The 27,551-nt window shown below is 42.5% G+C and overlaps 1 protein-coding gene across 1 annotated transcript in view; it reads left to right on the plus strand.

The window, feature by feature from the left end:
• VOPP1 (VOPP1 WW domain binding protein) overlaps positions 1 to 11,333 on the plus strand; it is a 116,220-nt gene extending 104,887 nt beyond the window's left edge. Inside the window, exon 5 of the mRNA XM_049777237.1 lies at positions 9,011 to 11,333. Coding sequence (XP_049633194.1) covers positions 9,011 to 9,201 — 191 coding nt within the window. The 3' untranslated portion in view covers positions 9,202 to 11,333. The remainder of the gene's footprint in view (positions 1 to 9,010) is intronic.
• The last annotated feature ends 16,218 nt before the right edge of the window (positions 11,334 to 27,551 follow it).

Consider the following 27,551-nt stretch of genomic DNA (forward strand, 5'->3'; position numbering starts at 1 on the left):
GGATCTTCAGGGTTTTCTTCTTATTTAGGCTGTGAATTCCACCATGAAGATAAGGAGGTTTCTGCTTCCTCTTCTTTAATCCTGCAACTTAAAGGGCTGTTGGGGTAGAGAGAACAATAGAGCCCTAAACTTCAGTTGCCTTTCCTGCACTGGCTTAGACAGAGATGAAGAAATTTTATGCCTAGTAATCTTGCTCCCTGCTTTAACCTTTGAGATAGATAGGCATAATGTTATTTTTAATTGTCAACTTGGTTTATTAATTCCTGTGGCCTTTCCCCCTTATTTCCCTGGTAGCTTTTTCTGATGACCATTCTGCTTCATGTTTTCCCTAGAGATTTTATCATCCTAGAAGTCATTAAAGAGAACGTGGTCGGGCCTGGAGAGATAGCACAGTGGTGTTTGCCTTGCAAGCAGCTGATCCAGGACCTAAGGTGGTTGGTTCGAATCCCGGTGTCCCATATGGTCCCCCGTGCCTACCAGGAGCTATTTCTGAGCAGACAGCCAGGAGTAACCCCTGAGCACTGCCGGGTGTGGCCCAAAAACCAAAAAAAAAAAAAAAAAAGAGAACGTGGTGGAAGATCAATTTTTGTAGCTACTTCAGGCTGGCAAGGGACTGTAGTTTCAATTTCTAGATAGGGTGAAATCTCATATTTCTCTAAATGAACAGTTAACTGGTTCACTTCTGCAGTTTTAACACCTTTATGCTATTTTTCTGGCTCCTTCTCTTTTTAACTTTTCCACTTATCCTGTGGGAGTGGTTTTGCTGCTAAAAACTGCCACGTGCATCCAACTCAGAGCCAGCCTTTCCTTAAGGACCAGCCTTCCAAATTTACAGCCTAGAACCCAGCATTGGGGCCCTAGGAACAGAGCTTTAAATTGTCTTCTGCCAATTTGAATTACTTTGCTGAATATTTTTGCACCTAGCAGGGCCAGATTCTATTGATTTCTTTTTCTTTAGGTATTTACAACCTAGCACCATCAAGATTTTTACATTAAAGCTACCTTACAACCCACCATTAAGTTTGGTGAGATAAATTTGACATGGAATTGAGATACTTTAACAATAACATGAATTCACAAAATTAACAATATTGTTTAAAAAGGCCAACCACAATAACTTGCAACTTTTTCCACCAATGTTCATTCTAAGAAACCTCTAAGTCAGAAAATTTTTTTTCCTTCTAGTCAAAAAGCGGCCAGTTAGCCTTGCTCCTTTCTCTAGTCACATGTTCATCTTTTTCTGGCCTTAACTAACACATGGCAGGAAAACTGGGTGATTGCAAAGTCCAGAAATTCTTCAGGGAAAATTTATCCCCAATGGCCGTTGAGAAATCTGGGGTTTACGATCTCCAACACCCTCTGCCATGTCCCAAGAATAACAAAGCTGGCTTAACACACAATTTTGGCCTAAGAAGAGGTAGCATTTTTCCTAGAGTTTCTCTCCATGTTTAAATCAGACAAAGAAAACATGGAACACAGAACCACAGACAAAAAACAGACAGACTGACAATGACAGACTGACAATGGCCCCACACTGGAACATTCCCAACGAATGCATTCCTTAACACTTTTAGCCTTTAGAATCAAGTCACGATGGAATGATCCCTTAGCTGGCCATCCAACCTTAAAAGTGGGCCACTCTGCTGCACAGAGTGTCTGCCACTTCCCTTTCTTGACTGGGAAGGAAAGTTCCTGGGCTCTTACTTCCAAACCAATGAGCGATTCTGCGCTCAGCTCCTGACCTCGGACCAATGGTCCAGAGTAAGGGATAGAGGGGTTGCCTGTTGTTGACCCATAACGACTCAACAAAAGTGAAGGACAACAAGAAGAAGCAAGAAACCAAAATTGAACCGAACCTTTACACTGTCCACACTCAGGCAGTGAGAACTCCTTCCCGCCGCCAATTATGCACCTGGGGCGCCTCCAGGGCCGTGACCTATAGCACTAGAGCCCATCGGCTTGCTACTACTCGGAACCTCGTCGAGTAGGGGCCTCAAACCCTCAGTCACTAATCACACTCCAACTAAACATAGAAACACAGTGAAAGATTCAGAACCTCAGAACCAGGGGAGAGATCAATGGCAAGAGACCAAGAGAAGGAGGAAACTGGAACTTACCAGGTGCAGTCAGTTCACCAACCCACAGAGACAGACCATAGTGGGCCTCCTGGCTGGCTCGCCAAATGTTAGGTTTGTCAGGCCTATGATAAGGGTCTTCGCGCGGGGAAGTGAAGAGATGGACACCTCTGTAAGGCACACAAGTAAGCTCCAATTTATTCTGAACTGGCCAGGGTCCAGTGCCTTGATGTAACCAGGCTCAGGCAAAAGGACTTCATGGCTTTCTCTGTCAATCCTTATATACCATAAGGAGGGGAGAGGGGGTAGGGGACGATTTAACATTTCCTTATAAGGGTATAACATCTGCTAAGACATTCTGAGGCAGTGGAAAAGTACAAGATATCACATGATAGTTATACCAGGAAGTTCCCTAAAATGAGCCATCATTACGGGAATTTCTACCTTGCCCCAGGGGAGTTTCCACACATCCGCCTTTTAGAAAGGTCAAGCTCCTTTCCTAGAACTGTGTTCCAGCCCTTCCAAACCCATACCATCTTTGGGCCACTCACTCCAATATTTTTGCTCCTGAGGCTTATACAAACAGGAGCTTCATTTTTTATAATAATTTTTATTGTGGCCAAAAGGTGAATAATAAATATTTCACAGTAATATTGAAGATACATAATGACAATGAATCAGGACCATTCCCACCACCAGGGTTATCCTCCCCCCCCCCCTTTTTCCAGCATTTGTCCCATCTCCTTCCTTTGTCCGCCCCCAGTGCTAGTGTAACTGTTCCCCTCTGTGTATAGCTTGTTGTATACAGGGTATCGATTCTGTTGTTTACTTTGGGTTTGGTGTTTAATTCTGGTCATTTTTTAATTTTACTCAATGTTCATACAGCAATTTTGTTCTGGTAGCACTCATTTTTATTTTTCCCCCTCAATTCATGATGAAGAACAAAATGATTCAAGTTGTATGGTTCTGCTAGAAGACAAAAATGAAAAATAACAAAACAAAAACAAAAACAAAACAACAAAACCCCAACAGTTAAAAAAAATGACAGTATCTGTCAAAAAGAATCACCAAATAATAACCACAAGAGTGGAAAAGAAAGGAAGGGGAGGGGCCGGTGAGGTGGTGCTAGAGGTAAGGTGTCTGCCTTACAAGCACTAACCAAGGAAGGACTGCGGTTCGATCCCCTGGCATCCCATATGGTCCCCCAAGTCAGGGGCAATTTCTGAGCACTCAGCCAGGAGTAACCCCTGAACATCAAATGGGTGTGGCCCCAAAAACCAAAAAAAAAGGGGGGGGGAAGAAAAATGAGAAAATGTTAAAAGAAAAAAAAAACGAAAGGAGTGCTGGTATGGCAAGGTGTTTTGTTTTGTTTTGTTTTGTTTTTTGCCTAGGCACAGTAAGTATTGGGGAAGTAAGAAAGTGTTAGAGGGTTTCTCTGCCCTTGAAGCATACTGTCATGGGAACAACTACTGTCTCAATACTCACTCATTTACACACCCCAAGGTCTTTTTGTGGTGCCAGAAAATTTTCTGCTCAGATGTGGGTGATGACATCCTGCCTCTGTAGCTGGAGATGGACCTCTCTTCACCCCTGTTCCCAGCATGCATCTCATACTTCCCACTTTACCCCTGGACTGCTAGTGTAAACAATCTGCTTTGTATATAACTTGTTGTAGATTTTTTTAATATATTTTATTTAAACACCTTGATTACATACATTATTGTGTTTGGGTTTCAGTCATGTAAAGAACACCACCCATCACCAGTGCAACATTCCCATCACCAATGTCCCAAATCTCCCTCCTCCCCACCCAACCTCCGCCTGTACTCTAGACAGGCTTTCTATAACCCTCATACGTTCTCATTATTAGGATAGTTCAAAATATAGTTATTTCTCTAACTAAACTTTAATCCATTTGGATTTTACCTTCATACATTATGTTAACTGGGGGTCTAAGTTCAACTTTTTGCAAGTGGCTAGCCAGTTGTGCCAACACCACTTCTTGAAGAGGCTTTCTTTGCTCCATTTAGGATTCTTGCTCCTTTATCAAAAATTAGGTGATTGTATGTCTGGGGAACATTCTCTGAGTATTCAAGTCTATTCCACTGATCTGAGGGCCTGTCTTTATTCCAATACCATGCTGTTTTGATAACTATTACTTTGTAGTAAAGTTTAAAGTTGGGGAAAGTAATTCCTCCCATATTCTTTTTCCCAATAATTGCTTTAGCTATTCTAGGGTGTTTATTATTCCAAATGAATTTCAAAAGTGCCTGATCCACTTCTTTGAAGAATGTCACGGGTATCCTTAGAGGGATCGCATTGAATCTGTATGATGCTTTGGGGAGTATTGCCATTTTGATGATGTTAATCCTGCCAATCCATGAGCAGGGTATGTGTTTCCATTTCCACGTGTCCTCTTATTTCTTGGAGCAGAGTTTTATAGTTTTCTTTGTATAGGTCCTTCACATTTTTAGTCAAGTTGATTCCAAGATATTTGAGTTTGTGTGGTACTATTGTGAATGGAGTTGTTTTCTTAATGTCCATTTTTTCCTTATTACTATTGGTGTATAGAAAGGCCATTGACTTTTGTTGTTAATTTTGTAGCCTGTCACCTTGCTATATGAGTCTATTGTTTCTAGAAGCTTTTTGGTAGAGTCTTTAGGGTTTTCTAAGTAGAGTATCATGTCATCTGCAAACAGTGAGAGCTTGACTTCTTCCTTTCCTATATTCATTTTCTTGATATCTTTTTCTTGCCTAATCGCTATAGCGAGTACTGCCAGTGCTATGTTGAATAGGAGTGGTGAGAGAGGACAGCCTTGCCTTGTGCCAGAATTTAGAGGGAAGGCTCTTAGTTTTTCTCCATTGAGGATAATATTTGCCACTGGCTTGTAGTATATGGCCTTAACTATATTGAGAAAGGTTCCTTTCATTCCCATCTTGCTGAGAGTTTTGATCAAGAATGGTGTTGGACTTTATCAAATGCTTTCTCTGCATCTATTGATATGATCATGTGACTTTTATTTTTCTTGTTGTTGAAGTTGTATATTATGTTGATAGATTTACGGATGTTAAACCATCCTTGTATTTCTAGGATGAAACCTACTTGATCGTAGTGAATGATATTCTTAATGAGGCATTGAATCCTATTTGCCAGGATTTTGTTGAGGATCTTTGCATCTGCATTCATCAGCGATATTGGTCTGTAATTTTCATTTTGGTAGCATCTCTGTTTGGTTTAGGTATCAAGGTGATGTTGGCTTCATAAAAACTATTTGGAAGTGTTCCCATTTTTTCTGTTTCATGAAAGAGTCTTGCCAGGATTGGTAGTAGTTCCACTTAGAAAGTTTGAAAGAATTCATTAGTGAATCCATCTGGGCCTGGGCTTTTGTTTTTGGGCAGATATTTGATTACCATTTTAATTTCATCAATAGTTATGGGGGTGTTTAGATATGCTACATCCTCTTCATTAAACCGTGGAAGACTATAAGAGTCCAAGAATTTATCCATTTCTTCCAGGTTCTCACTTTTAGTGGCGTAGAGTTTCTCAAAGTAGTTTCTGATTACCCTTTGAATCTCTGCCATATCAGTAGTGATCTCTCCTTTTTTTATTCGTAATACGGGTTATCAGGTTTCTCTCTCTGTTATTTTTGCCAGTGGTCTGTCAATCTTGTTTATTTTTTCTAAGAACCAACTTCTGCTTTCATTGATCTTTCTGATTGTTTTTTGAGTTTCCACTTTGTTGATTTCTGCTCTCAGCTTTGTTATTTCCTTCTGTCTCCCTGTTTTTGGTTCCTTTTATTGTGCACTTTCTAATTTTATGAGCTGCGTCATTAAGCTAGGCCCCTTCTTCCTTCCTGATGTCTGCTTGCAAAGTTATAAATTTTTCTCTCAGTACTGCTTTTGCTGTGCCCCATAAGTTCTGATAGTTTGTGTGTTTATTATCATTTGTTTTCAGGAAAGTTTTGATTTCCTCTTCGATTTCACCTCGGACCCATTGGTTACTCAGTATGAGGCTGTTTAACTTCCAGATGTTAAAGTTTTTCTTCTGTGTCCCTTTAGAATTCACATATAATCCCAGAGCCTTGTGGTTAGCGTAAGTAGTCTGCAAAATTTCTATCTTCTTGATATTATGAAGGTATGTTTTATGTGCCACCATGTAGTCTATCATGGAGATTGTCCCATGTACATTGGAGAAAAATGTGTATCCAGGTTTCTGGGGATGGAGTGTCCTATTTATATCTACTAGGCCTCTTTCTTCAATTTCTCTTCTCAGATTTAGTGTTTTCTTGTTAGGTTTCAGTCTGGTTGACCTATCCAGTGTTGACAAAGCCGTGTTGAGGTCCCCCACAATTATTGTGTTGTTATTGATATTATTTTTCAGATTTGTCAACAATTGTATTAAATATTTTGCTGGCCCCTCATTCGGTGCATATATGTTTAGGAGAGTGATTTCTTCCTGCTGTACATATCCCTTGATTAATACAAAATGTCTATCTTTGTCCCTTACAACTTTCCTGAGTATAAAGTTTGCATCATCTGGTATTAGTATGGCCACTCCAGCTTTTTTATGGGTGTTGTTTGCTTGGATAATTTTTCTCCAGCCTTTTATTTTGAGTCTATGTTTGTTCTGACTATTCAGGTGCATTTCTTGTAGGCAGCAGAAGGTTGGATTGAGTTTTTTGATCCATTTAGCCACTCTGTGTCTCTTAACTGGTGCATTTAGTCCATTGACGTTGAGAGAAAGAATTGTCCTGGGATTTAATGCCATCTTTATATCGAAATTTGGTGTGTCTTTTGGTCAGTCTTGTCTTAAATTAGGTCTTTCAGTTTTTCTCTTAGGCTTGGTTTTGAATCTTTAAAGTTTCTGAGCTGTTGTTTGTCTGTGAAACCATGTATTCTTCCATCAAACTGGAAAGTGAGTTTTGCTGGGTACAATATTCTAGGCGAAGCATTTATTTCGTTGAGTTTTGTCACTATATCCCACCACTGCTTTCTGGCCTTGAGTGTTTCTGGTGACAGGTCTGCTGTAAATCTCAAGGATGTTCCCTTGAATGTAATTTCCCTTTTTGATCTTGCTGTTTTCAGAATTCTGTCTCTATCTGTGGGATTCACCATTGTGACTAGAATGTGTCTTGGGTTTTTTTTTTCCTGTGGTCTCTTTTGGTTGGCACTCTTTGGGCATGCAGGATTTGATTGCATATATTCTTTAGCTCTGGAAGATTCTCTTTAATGATGTTCTTGACTGTTTATTCTTCCTGGATCTCTGAGACTCCAATGATTCTTAAGTTGTTTCTCTTGAGTTTATCATAGACTTCTATTTTCATCTGTTCCCATTCTTTGAGTAATTTTTCCATTGTCTGTTCTTTTGCTTTAATTTTTTCCCCAATCTGTCCCGTTGTATGGTGTTATTATTTATCTCATCTTCCACAGCACCAATTATATTCTCAGCTTATGTTAGCCTGTTGAAGAGCTTATCCATTTTGCCATTCAATTTGTTTACTCAGTGTTTCAGGCCTGTTATTTGACGTGTTATTTCAGTTTGGAGTTTTGTGATTTCTGTCTTCATATTTTCTTGGTTCTTATTAGTGTTCAGTTCAACTTGATCCATGTTTTCTTTGAGTTCTTTGAGTATCTTCCATATTTCTTGTCTAAACTCCTTATCTGAGAGATTGATTAGTTGTTTGGCCGTTTTCTGGTCATCAGAATTGTCATCTTCATTATCTATGTCTAATACTGGCCTGCATTGTTTCCCCATTGTCACACTTGTATTGTGGGTTTTTCTACATGTTGTGGTGGAATTCATTGGCTAAATGATGTGCGTGGCCACTCTCCTCTGGCTCCGCCCCTTCTAGGTGGGTAGACTTGCCTCCAAGGAAGGGGAGCCCTCTGTGGATGAAATCTCAAGTAGGATCAAATCTTAGGCCCAAGCACGCAGCAGAGAAGACAGTCCGGGAAGAGATGCTGGGCTTCAGTGATCCAACTCAGTTCTTAGTGTGGTGTTTCTTCTTGTTGCAGTGGCGTTCTTTCCTTTGAAAGAGCGCCCGGCTGCATAGCGAAGCTGAGCGGCCGTGCTCTTCTGGAGCCACTGGGAGAGCGAATTTTCTGGGCCCTTTCAGCCCACTCCCAATAGGTTTAGGAGACAGGACAGGAGACCAACACACACAGGCAGCACTCACAGTTTCCTATAGTCGGGCTCCACAACTTGTTGTAGATCTTGATTTTGTTGTTGTTTTTTATGGTGCCAGGAAATGTTCTGCTCAGTTATGGTTGACAAAAATCAGTCCTCTGTAATTAGAAATCTTGGTATTTGCACAGATCATAGGATGAAGTCTAGGATAGAGTCTTTCTTTATGGAAAATTGATAACTTTAAAAAATGTTTTAAAACTCAACTATCAATAATGACGTAAATCACAGTTTTTTAATAAGTTGTTTGAAAAGTTAAAAAATAAAACAGGTTAACCCAGCAAATGAGCATGGGGGTCTATACTTCAGTGCTAGACTCTAGCCAGCTTCTCACTGGGCCATGCAGGTACCAGTGCTACTCTGCAGAAACCTGGTGGCCTGATTGTTCCCACCTCATCCGTGCAGTGACTCAACTCACAGACTGGCCATCTGGGGCAGCCGTCTCCTGTCATGGTTTTCCTGAGTCACCAGGTCTGTCACTTGAGTCATTTGGACTCACCTGAATGGCTTTGTGCCTTCAGGCTTGTCTAGGTCTGGCCTTGCCATACTCAGTCTTCAGTATCTGTGGGACAGCTACTCTCCAGGGAGCTTGTCTCTCTCACTTGGTGCCTGATCCCAAATGTCCATGCCCACGGCCCCTGGTTCCTGGTTCCTATCCCAGGCCTAGGCATACTTTTCTTCCTTTTAGCTGGGATGCAGCTGATGGGCTGTGGATCCAACACTGTTCTCATGTCCGCTCTTTGTTTTGCAGGCACACAGCCCCCAGTGCTTCCCTACTACACAGACCCTGGAGGACCAGGCATGACTTCTGCTGGCAACCCCATGGCAATGGCTTTCCAGGTTCAGCCACATTCACCCCAGGGAAGTACAGCCTACCCACCGCCCCCTTCCTACTGCAACACTCCTCCACCTCCCTATGAACAGGTGGTGAAGGACAAGTAAAGGATGCTGATGGTGCCCACCTGTGTGACAGTACAGGGGACACAGGGCGAGGCTTGGCCCCTTGGCTCCCTGTTTTTGTCTTGTCTGCTTTCAGGAACATCTTGTGAGCCACTGAGGCCGATGTCTTCAGTCATCAGAGCCAACTTGCCCCCCTGTGGAGCCAGTGTTTGCATTTACTCTGTGTCTCCCTGTTGCTTGTTTCTGCTGTAGTCTTTGTGCTAGTTGGAAATGGACAGAGTCCAGAAAATCCTCTCAAATGGGTGCCTAGACCCCCAATAGAGACTTGGAGGTGAAAGAGAGTGTCCTGAAGGAGTCTTGTAGGTGTGCTAGGCTGCCACTAGCCATCAAGGAATGGAACTGAAGGGAGACGACCTGGTGCCCAGTGAGGCCTGTGGTCTTGTCAGTCTTTCCCTCTAGAAGCCTTTAGAAATGCTTCTAGGCACTTCTATGTCTCCACCAGCTTCGTGAAGAGGAGGGAGACTTCTTTCCAGCTGCGCCTTGCCTTTACCTGTCAAGATGTGAATCCAGCATTAGATCCGACTGGCTGTCTACAGACAGTCACCTGAAAACCACTGAGGAAAATTACCGACTTTCATGAAAATTGCTCTCCTGCCCCACACCAGGACCTAGCATTTTATGAGCTCTTGATGGAACCAGAAAAGAGAAATACTGGCTTTTTGTAGTGTGTGTGGAGTCCTGTCCTCAGAGAGGGCTTGGATTCTCTCCTGTGTGTCACCCAGATGTTCCCCATACCCTTCCCTGAAGAAGCTCCATGCGGGGTCTGAGGGTGCTGGACACCCTGAAAGCCAGGAAGTCAAATCAGCATTAGTGTCCCTGCAGGTCTTTGGTGTATGTTTTGATTTCAACAGGTGAGGGCTCTGAGAAAACTGACAGGAAGGTAGCATCGTCTAGGCCCAGAACTGCAGGTTAGTCTCTCAAAAGTGCTAAAACATCAATGTCATCAAAGCCAGAAAGAAGAGGCCAAAAGTGCAATTGCTGGTTTAAAGACTGTCTCATCCCAGAAGCTCACAGCTAGTTACAGGTCTGGGCTGTAAGCTGAGAAGGTAGTTGGTAGTGTTGGTCTTGTATTTAACCCGGCGAAGACCGGACAGGCACAGAAAGTGCACAGTAACATAGATCCCTATGTGTGTTGTTGTGGGACAGGGTGGGGGATTAGGGCAGAGAGGGGAGGGGCTACATTTTCAACAAATTAATCAGAACCTCTTAAAAAATTGTGACTCCTTGAATTTGAGCAATAAGTGTCTGACTGAGGTGGATAGTGGATTTTTTCATCCCTTTAGATCAGGATGCTGGTATCCTGCTTTACTGGGATAGCATTTGAGGGAGCAGGAAGAAGTCGAGGATGAGGTCAGAGCTTCTATTCGACTTAACTTCCTCAACGGACAGAGAATCTGGGATCCCCACAGGCGCTTCCTTGGGAAATGCCCTTGGAAACAATACATGCTGCTGTCGGGGCTTCAGCCATCCAAAGATGACCTCTGAAGCCCTGTTCCCACTGCTGTGTCTTTGATTCATATATGGGACAACAAAGCACAATATTTGCTGTTTACAACCAGGGACAATGACATGGGTCCAAAAACGTTCCTCCTCCAGGTCATTTGTTATGCCTTTTTAGTTCCAATTTCACCCTTCACTTTTTTAATACAAAAGCACACTCAGGCTGCCCCCAGACTCCATCCAGGCACTGCTGAAGAGCACCCAAATGTCCACTCCCAAATCTTGTTTCTCTTTTTGATAGAAAATGTTCTTAATGGACTTGACACTTTGAGGTAGCATTCTACCATTTTATATGCCCACATTTGTCTAAGATGAGCTTGATTTCCCCTTGAACCTGAGTGAGAACCCTGCTGCAGTGAACACTCATGTTGTATGTGGAAATTACACTGGGGTGACATTTCCAAGCATTCTCATGCCCTCTGTGCTGCTGTAGGTGGCGCCCATCTGTCTCCTAGAGGAAGTTGGCTTCCATGTATCTCAAGTGCTTAGGTGTAAACTTGGAGCAGATCCATGCATGTGTTTTCTCTGTGACACTTGGCTCATTCCTCTCTTTTGTTCTTTTTTGATTGAGTCCTGTTTCCTGTGTATAAAAAATAAAAATAAATTTGGGTGTGTACTTTTTTTTTCCCTGAATAGTGGGTAAAGGATAATGTTTATAGAGAGAAGGGATGGAGAGTAGGGGGCATGACAATCCTCCCCTAGAGAATCAGAAATTAGATGCTACCCAAGAGCATAATGTATTTTTATTTCACTAGCACATTTTAAACTTGGATAGTTGGTTTCGGAGCCATATTTGACTCTTATGGCTAGAGGCTACTCCTACCTTTGTGTTCAGAGATCATGGCTGGAAGAACTCATTGGACTCTGGATTGCCAGCGATAGAACCAAGATCGGCCACATGAAGAAAAAGACCTAACCTAACTGTATTATTTCTTCATCCCACATTTTAAAGTTTTTCTTGATTTGAGTTTTGTTTGTTTTTGAGCCACACCCAGCAGTGCTCAGGATTTACTCCTGGAGGGCTCCAGGGATCATATTGAATTCAGGTCAGCTGCATGCAAGGCAAATGCCTTACCCACTGTATTATCATTCTGGCCCCACATCTTAAGTTTGGGTTTTTTTTGGTTGTTTTTTTTTTCCCCACTCCACATCTTAAGTTTTTAATTAAGAAAATTACCTGAGGTGGGGCCGGCGAGGTGGTACTAGAGGTAAGGTGTCTGCCTTGCAAGCGCTAGCCAAGGAAGGACCGCGGTTCGATCCCCTGGCGTCCCATATGGTCCCCCCAAGCCAGGGGCAATTTCTGAGTGCTTAGCCAGGAGTAACCCCTGAGCATCAAAATGATGCTCAGGGGTTACCCAAAAACCAAAAAAATGTAAAAAAGAAAATTACCTGAGGTAAGTGGGAAGACAGAAGAATGATTTAGGTAAGTTCAAAATCAGTACTGATATTAGTTAACAAAAGACTTGGACCTATTTTTTATAGAGATTGTACTTCATTTAAAAAGGGAAGAGAGGGGGTCGGAGAGATAGTGTAGAGGTAAGGCATTTACCTTGCATGCAGAAGGTTGGTGGTTCAAATCCCGGCATCCCATATGGTCCTCCAAGCCTGCCAGGAGTGATTTCTGAGCTTAGTGCCAGGAGTAACCCCTGAGCAAAGCTGGGTGTAACCCAAAAACAAAATAAAATCAAAAAAGAGAGAGCAGAGAGGGAGAGAGGGGGGGGAAGAGAGGGAGAGAGGGGGAGAGAGAGAGAGAGAGAGAGAGAGAGAGAGAGAGAGAGAGAGAGAGAGAGAGAGAGAGAGAGAGAGAGAGAGAGAGAGAGAAATGTCCTATGGAGGGAGGGGAGTAAACTTGGGAAATGAACACTGATGAAGGGATAGGTGTATGATGTAAACTCTAAGAAATGGGTCAGAGAGATAATCTGAGGATCAGGATGCTTGCTAAAGCAACTAACCCTGGATAAATCTACAGTAGCATGAGAGGCCCACAGTTCTGCCCCCCCCCCCCCAAACAGATCATTCTTGAGGAACAGCCCCTAAAAATCCCTGGGTATGACTCTCCACTCCTCTCACAAGTTAATTTAAAAAGGAAAAGAGCCCAAGAAAGACACTGATTTTTCTTTTCATGACTGGACAGTAAAAGACACACAGTCGAACTATGGTAATCAATGTAAAAGAGACCAGAAGACAAATATGAGGTAGAAGCCATCTTGGACTTGGCTGCAGGGCCCACATTCTGCCACCTGAACAATATACTCTTCTCCACCCCCATGCCACTACAGTATAGCTATTGCCTCACTTCCAGGCTTCTGAAGTAGCTCTTCTCTTCATCTGAACAATTGTCTGAGCATGATCCAGAACTTTTTCTTAATATTTTACAGCAACACTCTTGCATTCATCTTTTTGCTGTATTTTCCTGACAAATACCCTGATGGTTTTATTTTTGCCTGGAAGCTATTTCTTAGTTTCAACATTATGTTCTATCTGGAGGGTAGATTTTTGAATTTTTATTTTTTTTAAGACCACCAAGTCTTACCCTTTATGTTTAATACTTCTTTCACTGGACATATTTTACTAAAAAAGAGCAATACCCAAGCAGCATATTTAACATTTGGCCTGTAAATCCCTTGTAAGATTTTGTATTCATGTGGTATGTTTTCTTTTATCCCTTGGAAAGAGGTTTATGCATGTGTTGTTAAGACTATTTCAAAGAAACATTTTAGGGAACCAAGAGACAATTTAATGGGCTGAGTATAGGCTTTGCAGGAATCCTAGGTTCAATTCTTGCATTAAAGAGTCCCTAATTCCCTTCCCCAGTGATACCTGAACACCAGAATTTTTTTTTTAAAAAGAGAACATGTTATTGTATTTGCTTTGGCTCTCTCCACACATATGTATCTACCACATCATTGAGCTCTGAATAAATGAGCTGTGAATGTGAAGTTGTGAAAAGGACATTGCTCTACATACTCTATGTATTTTCTATAAATAACCTGCCATCACAGTAATCACAATCTCATTAATGCATGAGAAAACTCTCCATAATTTCATACTACTTTGTTACATCCGAACCATATTCAGTGTTCTCCAGTTGACTAGATAATATAAAGAGCCTGCTAAGCAAGTTCAAAGAGCTAATTTCCATGAAAATTGTATTAATATGCATGCATGGGCATTCTCTGGTCCCCAGGGTTCTGCCAGGGAGCAATGCCCAAGCACCAAGTTGGGATCAGGCTTTCAATATTGCTCAATGTGACCCTCCAAACAACACAAAGTTATTTCAAGCATTTTCCTTTCATTTAAATCAGGGTGCAAACTGCAACCTTAGGTTCTTGCTTTGTTTTCTCTCATCTCAAAAGCCATTTAGGAGGATTTGAACTTGTATTAGTTTAATTAAAAGTAACTCGGATTGAGGGCTGGAGCAACAGTACGGTGGTAGGGTTCTGACATTCCATATGGTTCCCTGAGCACTGCCAGGAATAACTCCTGAATGCAGAGCCTGGACTTAACCCTGAGCACAACTGGATGTGGCCCAATAACCAAAAACAAAAAAAAAGGACCTCAGATTCCAAAGTCCAGCTTCTCTTTCTCATTTCAAGCACTCAATAGCTACGTGTAGCTAGTGCGACACTAGGGCAGCACATTTTTGAACATGCCTAGCGTCATTCCCAGTCCTCTGGGCCATCTCTGCTTTAATACTCAGTCACAACCAGGTTAAACATGTTTGGCACAGTTGCTGCTTGGGAGTAACACCTGCTCCTTTTATTGCATCACACGAGGAGGGCTGCTGCAAATCCCTGGCTACCTGGGTGCTGGGTGACTGATACATATAGTATATAAACATCACACTCCTCCCATCACGCTCCTCCATTCTTTTTTGGACCTACAGGTCTGGGGAGGTTCTACATCTGATGATAGGGACAATTTATAGGGCAGAGGAATGGAATTAAATAATTTTGGCGCTGAAAGGAATTCTGATAATAGTAGTTTTGGTGCCACACTTGCTGAGCTTAGAGCTCACTCTTGGATCTGCTTAGAGATACTTTTGGCAGTGCTCTGGTTGGGCTGGCAAGTACCTTCATTCCTGTACCCTCAGAGCAGCCCAGTGTTGCCTTGTCAATGTTGGTCTTGCCAACCATAGATTATTCAAAAAGGTAGTTCCCAAAGTTGGAGAGGAATTCATCAATAAAGTAATACAAACTTAATACCAAAAAATATATTTTTTCCTATAAATGTATGAGCCAATGATCTTATAGACTGCTGGTGAAGACTGGTGAAGGAATATGCTTAATTTTTCCAAAGTTATTGCCAAAAGGTGCATATTGACCAATTTAAATCTATTACTTCATTTTGAGGAGAGCATCCCTGGGAAGAATCTGTGCACCAGGTCATTCACTCCCGCAGTCAGCTGATCTCTAGAATGCACATGAGCCCAACTCAGCAGCTGCAGCAATCGGGCAGTTGCTACATGTTGGCATCCCTGGGTGGGCACTAGGCCCCATCCAGAAGCTGTGAGCCTTGCAGCAACAGGCCCTTGCAGCCTTGGGGATCTGCAGCCTGAAGCCCTGTAGCCCTGGCAGCCTTGGGCCACTGCACTCTCAAGAAGCCCTAGGAAAAGACCAACATGTCCCCATAAACTAGGTTGGATTTTTTGTACTTCTCAAATCTTCAGAATCTGTCTTTTTTTTTTGGAAAGAGTTTTTTTCAGATATAACTACTTGAGAGGAGCTCTTAGCAAAGTGGGATAGAATCTGACTTCAATGTGACTGGGCGCTTATGAGAGTGGACCTTAAGAAGAAGAGAAACAGACACTGAATGATATTTCTCATATATAGGGAAGCACAGAAGGAGTATCAAATGTCCAAAAGCAACAGACTCTGAGAACTGAGTTTATCATGGCAGTTATATGTGAAGAAAGGAGAAAGGAGGATCCTGGGGAGCATGTGGGTGGAATTGGGGAGGGGGAGAACCTTGTTGTGGAAAGGAATTGATATGACGGTGGGGGTTGCTGGACTTGACAGTACAGAGAAATTGTAACTCCTAGTGACAAAATTTAAATACTGAATAAACAAGCTTGAGAGGCAGATTATCAGGGAAGGTGTCTGCCTTACATAGAAACAATCTGGGTTTGGTCCCTGACATCCTATATGATCCTCTAAGCCCTACCTGGAGTGATCCCTGAGCACAGAGCCAGGAATAGGCCCTGAAAATCTCCAGGTGTGGCCTCAAAACAAAAAATAAAGCATCTTCCAGTTCCATATGACTTTTTTGTTTTGTTTTTGGGTCACACCCGGCAGTGCTCAGGGGTTCCTCCTGGCTCTATGCTCAGAAATCGCACCTGGCAGGGCTTAGGGGACCTTATGGGATGTCGGGATTTGAACCACCAACCTTCCGCATGGAAGGCAAATGCCTTACCTCCATGCTATCTCTCCGGCCCCTCCATATGACTTTTTATGCAACTCATGATATCTCTAGTACAAGAGCTGCCCAGCTAAACTGTGCTTACATTTTTATCCCATGGGAATAGATGTATGCATTGTTATTTTAATTCACTTATCATAATTGGTGGAATAATTTGTTACATAGAAATGGGTCACTAATACTGCAAGGATGTTTGGAGAAGTCCATACCTTCCAACTAATGAATACATTCATTTTTTGTTTAAATTAGGTCTTTGATAGGCTTTAGAGCCTTGTTGTGAGTGTATATCTCATGTTAGAGGTTATTATTATTATTAGTGGTTTATGAAACAGTGTGACCTTGCATGATTAGAAGACATCTTCCATCCCACAGAGGCCATGGCCATTTCAATAGCCACCACCCAATGGAATGCACTTCTTTACTTCCCCCTTTCCAGAAATGTGGTTTTTGCCCTCTTTCCCTTCTTGCTTAAGTCCCAGTGCTGCCCAGAGTCCTCCATAGCTCTTTCCAGGTTATTGCATTCCTCTACTTCCAAACTAATTTGCAATTCAAGAACACCAGAAATATAAAAGAACAGATTAGGATAATGAACACTTTTGTTCTTACCACTAAACAATGAGTGTAAGGAGTATGAGGAAGGGACCTTGGGACTATGGTGGGGGGATACTGGCCCTTTGTGGTGGAGCATCTCTGTGGGTAAAGCAGTAATACTGGTTTTTACCATACAAAAATTATTTTCAGAAACGATAATTAGTTCATAATTGATCTTATTTCTTCTGTCTTGGTGTTTTTAAACCCTTTCCTGGGTTATTTTGAAGCAAACATTTCATTTAAAATTATTTCTTCATATAGCATTTTAGATTTAATTTAAATAAAAATGTTTTATGTCCTTAAATCTATTCTCTTCCCTTAATCTTCCTTCTCCTTTTCTCTTTATCTCTCCTTTTTATTCTCTCTCTCCATCTCTACTCCCACCTCACAACCAGGTCACTTGATTTGCAGATTGCCCCTGAGTCTGAAATTTGCTGGTTGTATCTCCATGAAGTAATTCAGCACCTTCCGTTTACATGTATTGCCTCTAACTTGGTAGTTAGAAAGACTTGTTAAATTCCATACTTCTACTTTGATTTGAAGAAGGTAGTTTGTAGTTCATGAGAACAGTCACAAGAAGAGTCCATTTATCACCAGATAGTCAATGATGATCATGACCCAAACTCACTGTGTATGTATATGTATCCCGAGTTGGAACACTGAGAACCAGGCTTCTTTAAATAAAGCTTATGAGCATACTTGATGCCCAAATTTTAAACACATTTCTGCTGCTGCTTTGCTGTCTCTGTCCACTGAGCCTAGGGGATGAACTGTCACTCTGCTGCCCATTCTGATGATTTATATTCCTCCATTATCCTTGCCTGTAAGGGAAAATGAAAAATAGTTCTGCTTTTATCTTTGACCCTGAAATGGAGATTCAAGCCTGGTGAACTCTCTCCAGTACCGTATTAGCTGTGTGACTTGGGCAGTCCTCCCTGAGTGGCCTTGTCTGTAAGATATAAGTGTGATGCCTAGGCAGAGGCTTGTGTAAGAACCTATGGGATCATTGGTTTCCATTATGCTTCTTAAGAGCTTCTCACTGTGCCTGTTTCCAGAAATGGTTGATAGTAGACTATAGATCAGAAATGAAACCTACTGAGTGTTTAAACCAATCAAGTAGATGAGAACTTGAATGTCGAGTTTGAGGATCCTTGTCGTTTTAGCTCGAGAAGGCAGGCCATTGGGGATAATGCTATTGACTCAGAAGGAAATCTCTCATTCCTTTCCAATAAAATGCCACATCTTTTGAGAAGAGCTACAGCCTGCTGCTGCCAAAGTGTAGAGCTATGTGGGTGGAGCTTGTTTCCCAAAGTAAGCCTGTGATTCCAGAAGAAACAGCAGGGTGTGGCTGGGACATATCAGGCCAGGAGCAGAACCTAGAAAGGCAGGGAATGGTAAAGGCTCTGGAGGGGCTTATTTTCAGTCCTATAGTAGATCCCGATGCCTTTTCTCTTCCCTCCTTTTCCATCTGACTGGTGTCTTTCTCATCCTGCTTATCTTTAGGGTCTGTCCTTCAGAGGAGAAGGTAAAACAGTTGAGAAACTGCTGTACTGCAAGTCCTAATTATTATTTATGAATTTTTTTCCTTTGACATAAAAAACCAGGCTCTCTATAGAGGACAAAATCATATGTTAGCAAGATCAGTTATGATGTGAAAAAATTTCAAACAAACAGGACTACATAGGGCAGTGGCAGGGCTGGGGTGGTAGAGGTCCAATGTCATGGACTAGAGAATGCCTCCTCCACTAGCCCCTGTATTGTAGCAAGTCAGCCCCTGAAGAGGTTGACTGATGGTGGGATGGAGGATGAGGCCTTTCTCTTCCAGCTCGGAGCACGCGTCTGCCACCCTGTCTAGCCGACGGTTCTGAGGTGAAACGGCGGGTAAACAGCTCGGAGACAGTCAGGCTCGTGGAAATATTCGCTTTATTCGGTGGACAAGACTGAAGTCCAAAGACTCAGCTTCAGTTCCAGCCAAATAGCCCTGGCCTTCCACAGACCCTCGTTTTTATCCCCCAGAATCAGGTACCACCCAATGGTAGGATCAGATACCAACCAATGGTGGAAGCAGAATCAGGTACTACCCTAGGGTGGGGGCAGAATGCCAGGTCACACCCTAGGGTAGGGCACAATCACCAATCAGTTTAGGGTGAGTAACATAGTAATCCCCTAAAATATTTACATACACAACAGTGTATTAGTTTCTCTCTGACCAGGGTGATAGAAACGGAGTGAAGGAAGGTTTCGATCCTGCTTTGTTATTGATGGCTACTACAGTGCAGCAGGAAATCCTGACATGAAAACTCCTGAACTCAGAAATACCAGGACTGTCCCTCCCTTGCCATTGGAATCCAGCTCAGGGAACTCCACTCCAATGTTGATTGAGTCCCACAAGGAACTCAAGATGGGAAACAGCCACACATCTGGATGCCAAGAAGAGCAATAAATGACTCTTAAAGGAGTGGCAGGGCGAGGGGATAAAGTATTGTTGGGTCCACAGGAAGGAGTGATTCCCCTGCACACACCCACATGGGCAGAGGACTAACAGCACTCAGCACTCTGAAAGGCAATGAAATCTTAGTCTCCATCAGGTAGACAAGAGTCTCGGTCTTCAGCCCCTGCCAGCTGCCTCTTGGTCCTCTTCCCAACACAAAACTGGAAGCAGCTTTTCTGAGAGAGTTCTGGACACCAGATCTACTTGGTCCAATACAATCCTAGTCAAAGTGATGCCCAACTCATTTCCTGGCTCTCCTGCGCCACCTGCTGGTAGGATTCCAGGACTAGCCACAGGGACCGATGGGATTGAGATCCGGCCTGATCCCAGTCTTCCTCACTGAAATATCTGATCAAATTACTCTGTAGTGCCAACCTTGGTTGATTTCTCATCAATTTCATCCCATGTATCTGGAGACATAATTTAGTAGGCTCTAATGTAAAGCATATAAATTAAATTAGAAAACAAAACAAAATGGCTTGGAGAGAAGGTCCAATGGGTAAGGCACTTGATTTGCACTCAGCCAGCGTGGGCCGAGTCCTTGGCATCCCATATGATCTTCCAAGCCCTATCACAAGTTATCACTGAACACAGACCCAAGAGTAAGCCCTGAGCTCTGCTAGGTATGGCCCCCAAACAAAAGTAAAATCAGGAAGAACCACTTGCTTTAAGAGATGACGTAAGCTAAGTGTGTTTGGAGAACACCAGTCCCCCTGTGTGACTGATCTCTCCTTTGTTCCTAGCAACTCGAGGCCTTGAGAGCGTCTCTCCCGCTTGCAAACCTCTGCATCCCGAAGGGTATCACAACATCCGGGAGGCAAGGCAAGGTGTATTTTCCTGAAGTAGGGGGAACCCAGATAAGGAGCATGAACATCACTTAGACTTGCTATAACTAAGTTCTCAGGCCAAGGTGAACCTCAGACCTCCTGAAGCCACACTAGCTCAGCAGTCTGTGCCTGCCACCGCCTCCAAGTGATTCCTCTGGGATGGTTTTCACACTTTCTCTTCTCTCCAAATCCAGCACTTCTCCCGCCTCTATCTTCAGCTGGCAGATGCTGCCTCATTCCCTGGTTAGCTAAGAAAATGTAAAAAGCAAAAGAAAGTCAACAGATCCTCCCAGAACCAACTTCCACTCACCAACATCTATCACAGAAGTTCAGTGTCTGGACTTGCTAGCCCCTTCCTGGTGCCCAGTTCCCTGTGTCTGTTGCTCCTTACAGAGCCCTAGATCCCCTACCTCTGTGATTTACATCACTTCCTCTTTATTACCCACGGAGACAAATCCATTTATTGCCTATTTTTCTGAACATAAAATAAAGTAATTTCTTTTTGGTTTTAGTTCATGATGGCACCAATTCCTTTTTTTGTAACAAGACTCCTTTAAAGTGTGTCCTCACTGCAATTTCACCAAAAACCTCCTGGCTGCTGAGTATCTCAGACTTCTCTTGTCAGAAACATGAGAAAGTGCTGATTCCTCCTACCTCTTTCTTCCCAGGCTTCTCCAGGTTATTCCTGGCTATGAGCTCAGACAGTGCTCCTGGCTTGGGGGACCATTTGGGATGCGGGGGGAACAAATCGTGGTTCGTCCTAGGTCAGCCACATGCAAGGCAAATGCCCTACCACTGCACCACCGCTCCGGCCCCAAGTTTCCATTTTCTAATAGGGCACACCAAGAACCAAGGGCTAGATCCACTGGGGATACAACACACAAAAAAATTAACAGCTGTGAACCATCACATACAAGACACAAAAACATGTAGGAGTAAGAATTGCAGTAGCATATGAAGGTTTCAGAGGCAATACAAGAAACAGCAGTGATGCTTTAAAATTTTAGGAGGAATGTGATGTTTCAACGCAGGTCTGAGTGACAGGGCAAAATAGATATCTACGAGGTAGGCAATGTCTCAGGACTTTTAGTTCAAGTGTAGAAAGTATGTGACTCAACTGGGTGCCTCAGGAATCAGTAGGGCTCATGAGTCGTACTTTATCCTTTGTCCTCCTTTAGCTTTGAGCAGCTGAGCATAGATGGTTTGATAGCTTCCCTACGGCATAAGGAAAGGGATGGAGAAATGGATTTCCTCAGTTTCTGGAACTCTCAGCAGTTCTTACATGATTTTGGTGTATGAGCTGACATTATGACTGGCACTGAATATGATGGATGACCCTTGAAAGGTTGGCTGGCACAGAAACATGAGACTCTCCAATGGAAGAGTCAAGGGAGCAGGAAATGTCTTTAAACTTATACATTTTATGTCAAGCCAGTTGGGGCTCAGTTCATTGCTGGCATGCATGTGTGCTGACAGACACATACGTGTGTGCTTTTCACATGCACACACACACAGCTGGCTGAAGGTCCCAGGCAGCAAAGTCCAGTGTTTTCTGGGCTCAGGCATGGTTTTTTCTGAGCTGTGGTTCCCTTCATGCTACACCTTGGAAGACCAGTGCAGATTCATCACCCTGGAGCTCACTGCTCCTTTCCACACTACAGAACTTGCCTGCCTAACATGTACAGGTGTGTGCTGGAGGTTGCTCAAGTCCTTGCATGTGTTTGTTCCTGTGGACAAAATGGCCCATGAGTTTATCATTTCTGTCAGTGCTTATGACCATACTGGCAAGCTGTAGTTACCTAATGAATATCATGAAAGCAGCAAGCTTCTGAATTGCCAAGTGAGAGATGAAGGCAGTGGCCTTGGTGAAGAGGAAAAGACCACACTACATGCAGTTAAGATCACCAGCTCTTCCAGTTAGTTAACTTTGGGGAATCAACAGTCCCAATAAAACCTAGCTCTTAGCAGGCAGGTGAGGACACAACCTTCCTTTGACACCTAGGTGGTGGGCTGAGGAAATAGGAAGAGGCTTAAGAGGTGGCTCTAACGTGGCTCTCACAGTATGGAGTAGGTCCTGCAGGTATGCTCTTCCTTCAGAATAGTTTGCTTCCTGCTTCCAGATCCCCCCCATCATCAAGCCCTTTCTCATAGCAACCCCGCTCAATCCAGCTTATCAAAATGCACCCTGTTGTGTATGTAAACATTTCCATGGAATTTTCATGTTACTTATCCTACCCTGATCTGTGATTCTGCTTCCACCCTAGGGTGGTACCTGATTCTGAAGTATAAAAGCAAGGGTCTGTGGAAGGCAAGGGGCTTTTTTCCTGGGGCTGATTCTGGGGCTTTTGGCTTTAGCCTTATTCTTGGAATAAAGCTGTTTTCTTCAGAAGCCTGAACTGCCTGTTAGCTTTATACCCACTGCATTTACCTCAGAACCGCTGGCTGAACAGGGTAGCAGATGTGTGGTTCAAGCTGGAGGATAAAGACCTCATCCTTCATCCCTCCATCAGTCAGCCCCATCAAGGGCTGTATTGCAACATAATGGCGCTCGAACAGACTGAACCTGGACCTGTAAGTGAAATGCTTTATTGGAAATTTCCTCTGCTGACCATTAGATGGTTTCTGTGGCTAGTCATGTGGAGTGTGCCACCGTTTTGCATACACATTGGTTCTATATTAGTCAAGTGGATTATTCCGTTTTGTTTTGAACTAATTGGTTTTGATCTAAGGAAAATCATTGCCGTTGGATGGTTGTGGTCTATATTTCAAATGAAAATTGCATTGTCTCCAGCTGTCATAGTTTGTGGAATTTCTGTGTTGGCTAATATTGTTATTGTGAGCATAGGTATTGGCTGGTGGTTAGGAAATAGAAAGTATAGAAATAGTGAGGCTTGAACCAGTATGGATAATAAGGAAATCTATTCGACGAAAATTCAGACCAAGGTGCAGGCTGACGAATCCAGCCCCACCATAAAAAATATAGGCATTTTTCCTGGAAGAAAAACAACTCAGAATAATAATCCAAGTCCAAATCTTTTTTTTTTTGGGGGGGGGGGTTTTGGGCCACACCCGTTTGACGCTCAGGGGTTACTCCTGGCTATGTGCTCAGAAATAGCCCCTGGCTTGAGGGGACCATATGGGACGCCGGGGGTTCGAACCACTGTCCGTCCTATGCTAGCGCTTGCAAGGCAGACACCTTACCTCTAGCGCCACCTTCCCGGCCCCATAATTGACAAGGTGGAGCCATCCGGAAGCAGCAGAACTTTTTTTTTCTTTTTGGTTTTTGGGCCACACCCAGCATTGCTCAGAGGTGACTCCTGGCTGTCTGCTCAGAAATAGCTCCTGGCAGGCACGGGTGACCATATGGGACACCGGGATTTGAACCAACCACTTTTGGTCCTGGATCGGCTGCTTGCAAGGCAAACACCGCTGTGCTATCTTTCCGGGCCCCAAGTCCAAATCTTAACACGAATGACCAACCTCCAGTGCTAACTCCACAACTGAAGCCTGATTCTAGTGAATCACATGACAGTAGTGACTCAGATAACGATCAACCTCCGGTGCTAACTCCACGAGTGAGGTATGATTCTATTCGCAAGACTGAATCGCATAACAGTGCTGATTCAAACGATGAACCACATGCACGGCCTCCAAGCCCTGTTCAGAGTAATTTTGCTAACCTGGCCTCACTTTAAACGGGGTAAATGTTTCTAACCATGTACCCTTTCAGATGGAAGAATTAGATCAGTTTAGAAAAGCATTCAAAGATTATGGTCCAACATCAAAATACTGTGCGGAGTTACTAAAACTTTGGAGTCATAACTCATCTTGGACTTTGTATGATTTTAAAACAATCATTGATATATGCCTGTCATCTAACAGTGAACTGAATGGGAAATGTTTTATTAAGAAGGTGTAAAAGGCAAATTATATAGCCCGGATGGTATGAAAAAAACAAGTGGCAGGGGTTACTCTCTCGGATGAATTATTGATGGCAGAAAATCAATTTGCAAATATTCAGACACAAGCTGCTTTACCTAAAGAAATCTTAAATATAACTAGGGATATTGCATTGTCTTCATGGGAAAAAATTGATTCTAACAGCATTGGTAGAAGAAACTTTTTAAAAATTACCCAAGGCCCTTATGAGCCATATGTAGTTTGTGGGTAAGCTTAAAGATGCTCTGAAGTTACAAATAGAAGATGAGGAGGTGAGAAACTTCCTAGTAAAATCTTTGGCTTATTATAATGCAAATTCCGTCTATAGATTAGTATTGAATACATTAAATGAAAAGGCAGATGTGAATGATTTCCTTTATGCCTTTCGGAATGTCTGTGGGGAACACCAACTCCCACCCCACTTAGACTCAGTACAAACCTTTGCAGTTACCAAGGGAACAAGGCCTTACTCCCCTCAGGGACAAAGCACTTTCCGTAAACCAGGGTTTTGCCCAAAGTTTGGAAAAGGTTGTCATTGGGTGAAAGACTGTAGATCCAGAAACCTCATTGATAATAATCTGAAAAGAGGTTTCAACACAAACCCTAGGAGGCAAATAAACTGTTACCATTGTGAATCCGGGGAATTTCCAAAGACATTGCAAACTCCTTTTAAATTCAACTCCTCGGGCACACACAGACACAATGCAGGGAAACGCCCACAGGGCCTCCCCCCAGGCCCTATCAAAATGGGCAAACTCCTCAAACCATAATCCTTCCAAGCCCAGCCCAAGAAAATTTATCACGATTAGGGGATTAATTCACGTTACATCAGGGAGCGCCGAATTAGACATATTATGCCCAGAAGACATTACAATTTATCCAGGAGTATGCCCTTATATGTTAGAAACTGGCATTGTGGGTCCGCCACCCCCAGATACTATGGGTTTGATTCTTGGCAGAAGTTCCCTAAACATAAAGGGTATATCAATAACCACTGGGGTCATTGACTCAGATTCAGTGGGAGAAATCATTGTAGTTATTACCGTACCAGTTACATGGACCTTTAAGAAAGGGGAAGCAATTGCCCAGATCATGATAGTGCTTTATGTCAAATGTGAGAACTCAGATAAGAAAAGAATTGGAGGTTTTGGAAGCACAGATCCGGGGGCAAAACCCACTCATGGCTCTGGTTACCACATTTAAAGATGAAAATCCAATGATCAAATTTCACTTGGAAGGGCAACCCTTTGATGGTATGATAGATACGGGTGCTCAGGTTACTGTAATATCTGATAAAGAATGGTCAGAAAATTGGATCTCCAGGAAATCCTATATTCTCTAGAAGGAGTAGGAGGTTTAAGTTCCTGTTTGTTGAGTACGAGGACTATGATGTTTTATGGCCCAGAAAATCAAGGAGCTATAATCAGACCTCACGTGGGCCCATTTTCACCATCCCTGTGGGGACTTGACCTACACGAACAGTGGAAGGCAGAATTCCACATACCATTAGCTCCAGAAGAGCCCAAACTTTCTCTTGATTTAAAAACCCAAAATTTTTAGTAGGGGCCAGCAGCAATAAAAATAAAATGGAAATCTGATGAACCATTTTGGGCAGGTCAGTGACCCCTTAAAACTGATAAATTAAAGGTACTGACAGAATTAGTGAAAGAACAGCTAAGTTTAGGACATATTGAACCATCTTTTTCTCAATGGAATTCGCCTATATTCACTATAAAAAAGAAATACGGTAAATGGAGACTTTTGATGGATCTTAGAGCTGTAAATTTATCCATGATACCAATGGGCAAATTGCAGACTGGTTTACATCACCTGTAGTTATTCCAAAGGAATGGCCACTAATTATAATTGATCTGAAAGACTGCTTCTATCATATTCCTATTCACCCAAATGATAAAAAATGTTTTGCATTTTCAGTTCCTTCTCTCTATAATACTCATCCCTGCAGACGTTTCCAATGGACCATTCTTCCCCAAGAGATGCTGAATTCCCCAACGATGTGCCAGTTTTTTGTAGATAAGGTTTTGAGCCCTGCTCATGAAAAATTTCCTCCAGCCATGATATTTCATTATACAGATGATATCTTGCTCACAATGAACAATGAAACAGATTTACAGGACTTATACTCTTATGTTATTGACTGTTTACAAACATCAGGACTGAAAATAGCTTTAGAAAAAATACAGACAATGCCACCGTATCAATATTTGGGTTTTATTTTGGACTGAACGTCAATACATCCACAAAAAACTTCTATCAAAAAAGAAAACCTCAGAATGCTTAATGATTTTCAGAGATTTTTAGGTGACATAAATTGGCTCTGCCCTGCACTAGGAATCCCAAATGTAGAGTTGTCTAATCTGTTTAAAATTGGAGGGTGACCCTGCTTTAGATAGCCTGAAATTTAACAACAGCTGCCAAAAATGAATTGGACATCTTCTTGAGCAGATTACAAAAATCATTTTTCTTAAGATTCATCCCAGGACAAAAGGTATTTCTATTAATCTTCCCTACAATAGAAACCCCCACAGGGGCCTTGATGCAACAGGCAGGACCTTTGGAATGGGTGTATTTACATAACAAACAGCCTCACTCAGTTGTCCCTACTTGCAACTGATTGCAGAGATTATTATCAATGCGAGACTCAGATCTATATTTTTACTAGGTTTTGACCCAGATATAATAGTTTTGCCAATACCAAAAAAGGAAATTGAGTCAATATTGCCCCTTAATGAATCTCTACAAAGGGCCCTCTCAGATTTCACGAGAGAAATATCCTCCCATTATCCAGCAGGAAAAACTTGGGACTTTTAAAAGAAAACTCAGTTTGTTATTTCTTTGATTGTTTGGGATTCCCCTATTCCCAATGCCAAGGTTTTTTTTAAATGGATGGATCCCAAAATGGAAAAGGAGGAATAACCGGAGACAACATTAATATGACCATAGATACCAAATATAAATCTGCACTGAAAGTTGAATTAGCAACTTTAATTTATCTATTAGAAAATGTATCTGAAGCCATGAATATTGTTTCTGATTCTTTGTATGTGGTAAATTTATGTCCTGTAATAGCCACTACCTCCTTAATGTAATAACCCGATCATACAGAATTTACTTAAATGATTACAACAGCTTCTTCAAAAACGAACTGAGCCCATCTTCATCACGCATATTCAGGTCTTCCAGGACCAATGGCTCAAGGAAATAAAACTGCTGACTTGCTAGCAATGCCTATATTTAAATCACCTATAGAGGAACATTCAGCCCTACACACAAATGCTCACCATTTACATGTGAATTACCCAATTCCATGGAGGCAAGCTAGAGAAATCGTAGAAAACTGCAATATATGTGCACCGTTAACAAAAAAGACTCACGGCGGAATCGCTTTGCCCTGCCCTGCCTTTGTTCACTCTAAAGACTTCGGAGAAAAACTCCTATCTCTGTCTGCCTGAAACTGTGCTTCTGAACTTCCGAAGGTTTCCTCAGGGGCCTAGGGAGCGCACCCCCAAAAACACTGCATTTTGAAGCTGATGAGTGCGTGCATT

The sequence above is a fragment of the Suncus etruscus genome, chromosome 7, assembly GCF_024139225.1.
Source record: "Suncus etruscus isolate mSunEtr1 chromosome 7, mSunEtr1.pri.cur, whole genome shotgun sequence".
NCBI classification, from domain to species: domain Eukaryota; kingdom Metazoa; phylum Chordata; class Mammalia; order Eulipotyphla; family Soricidae; genus Suncus; species Suncus etruscus.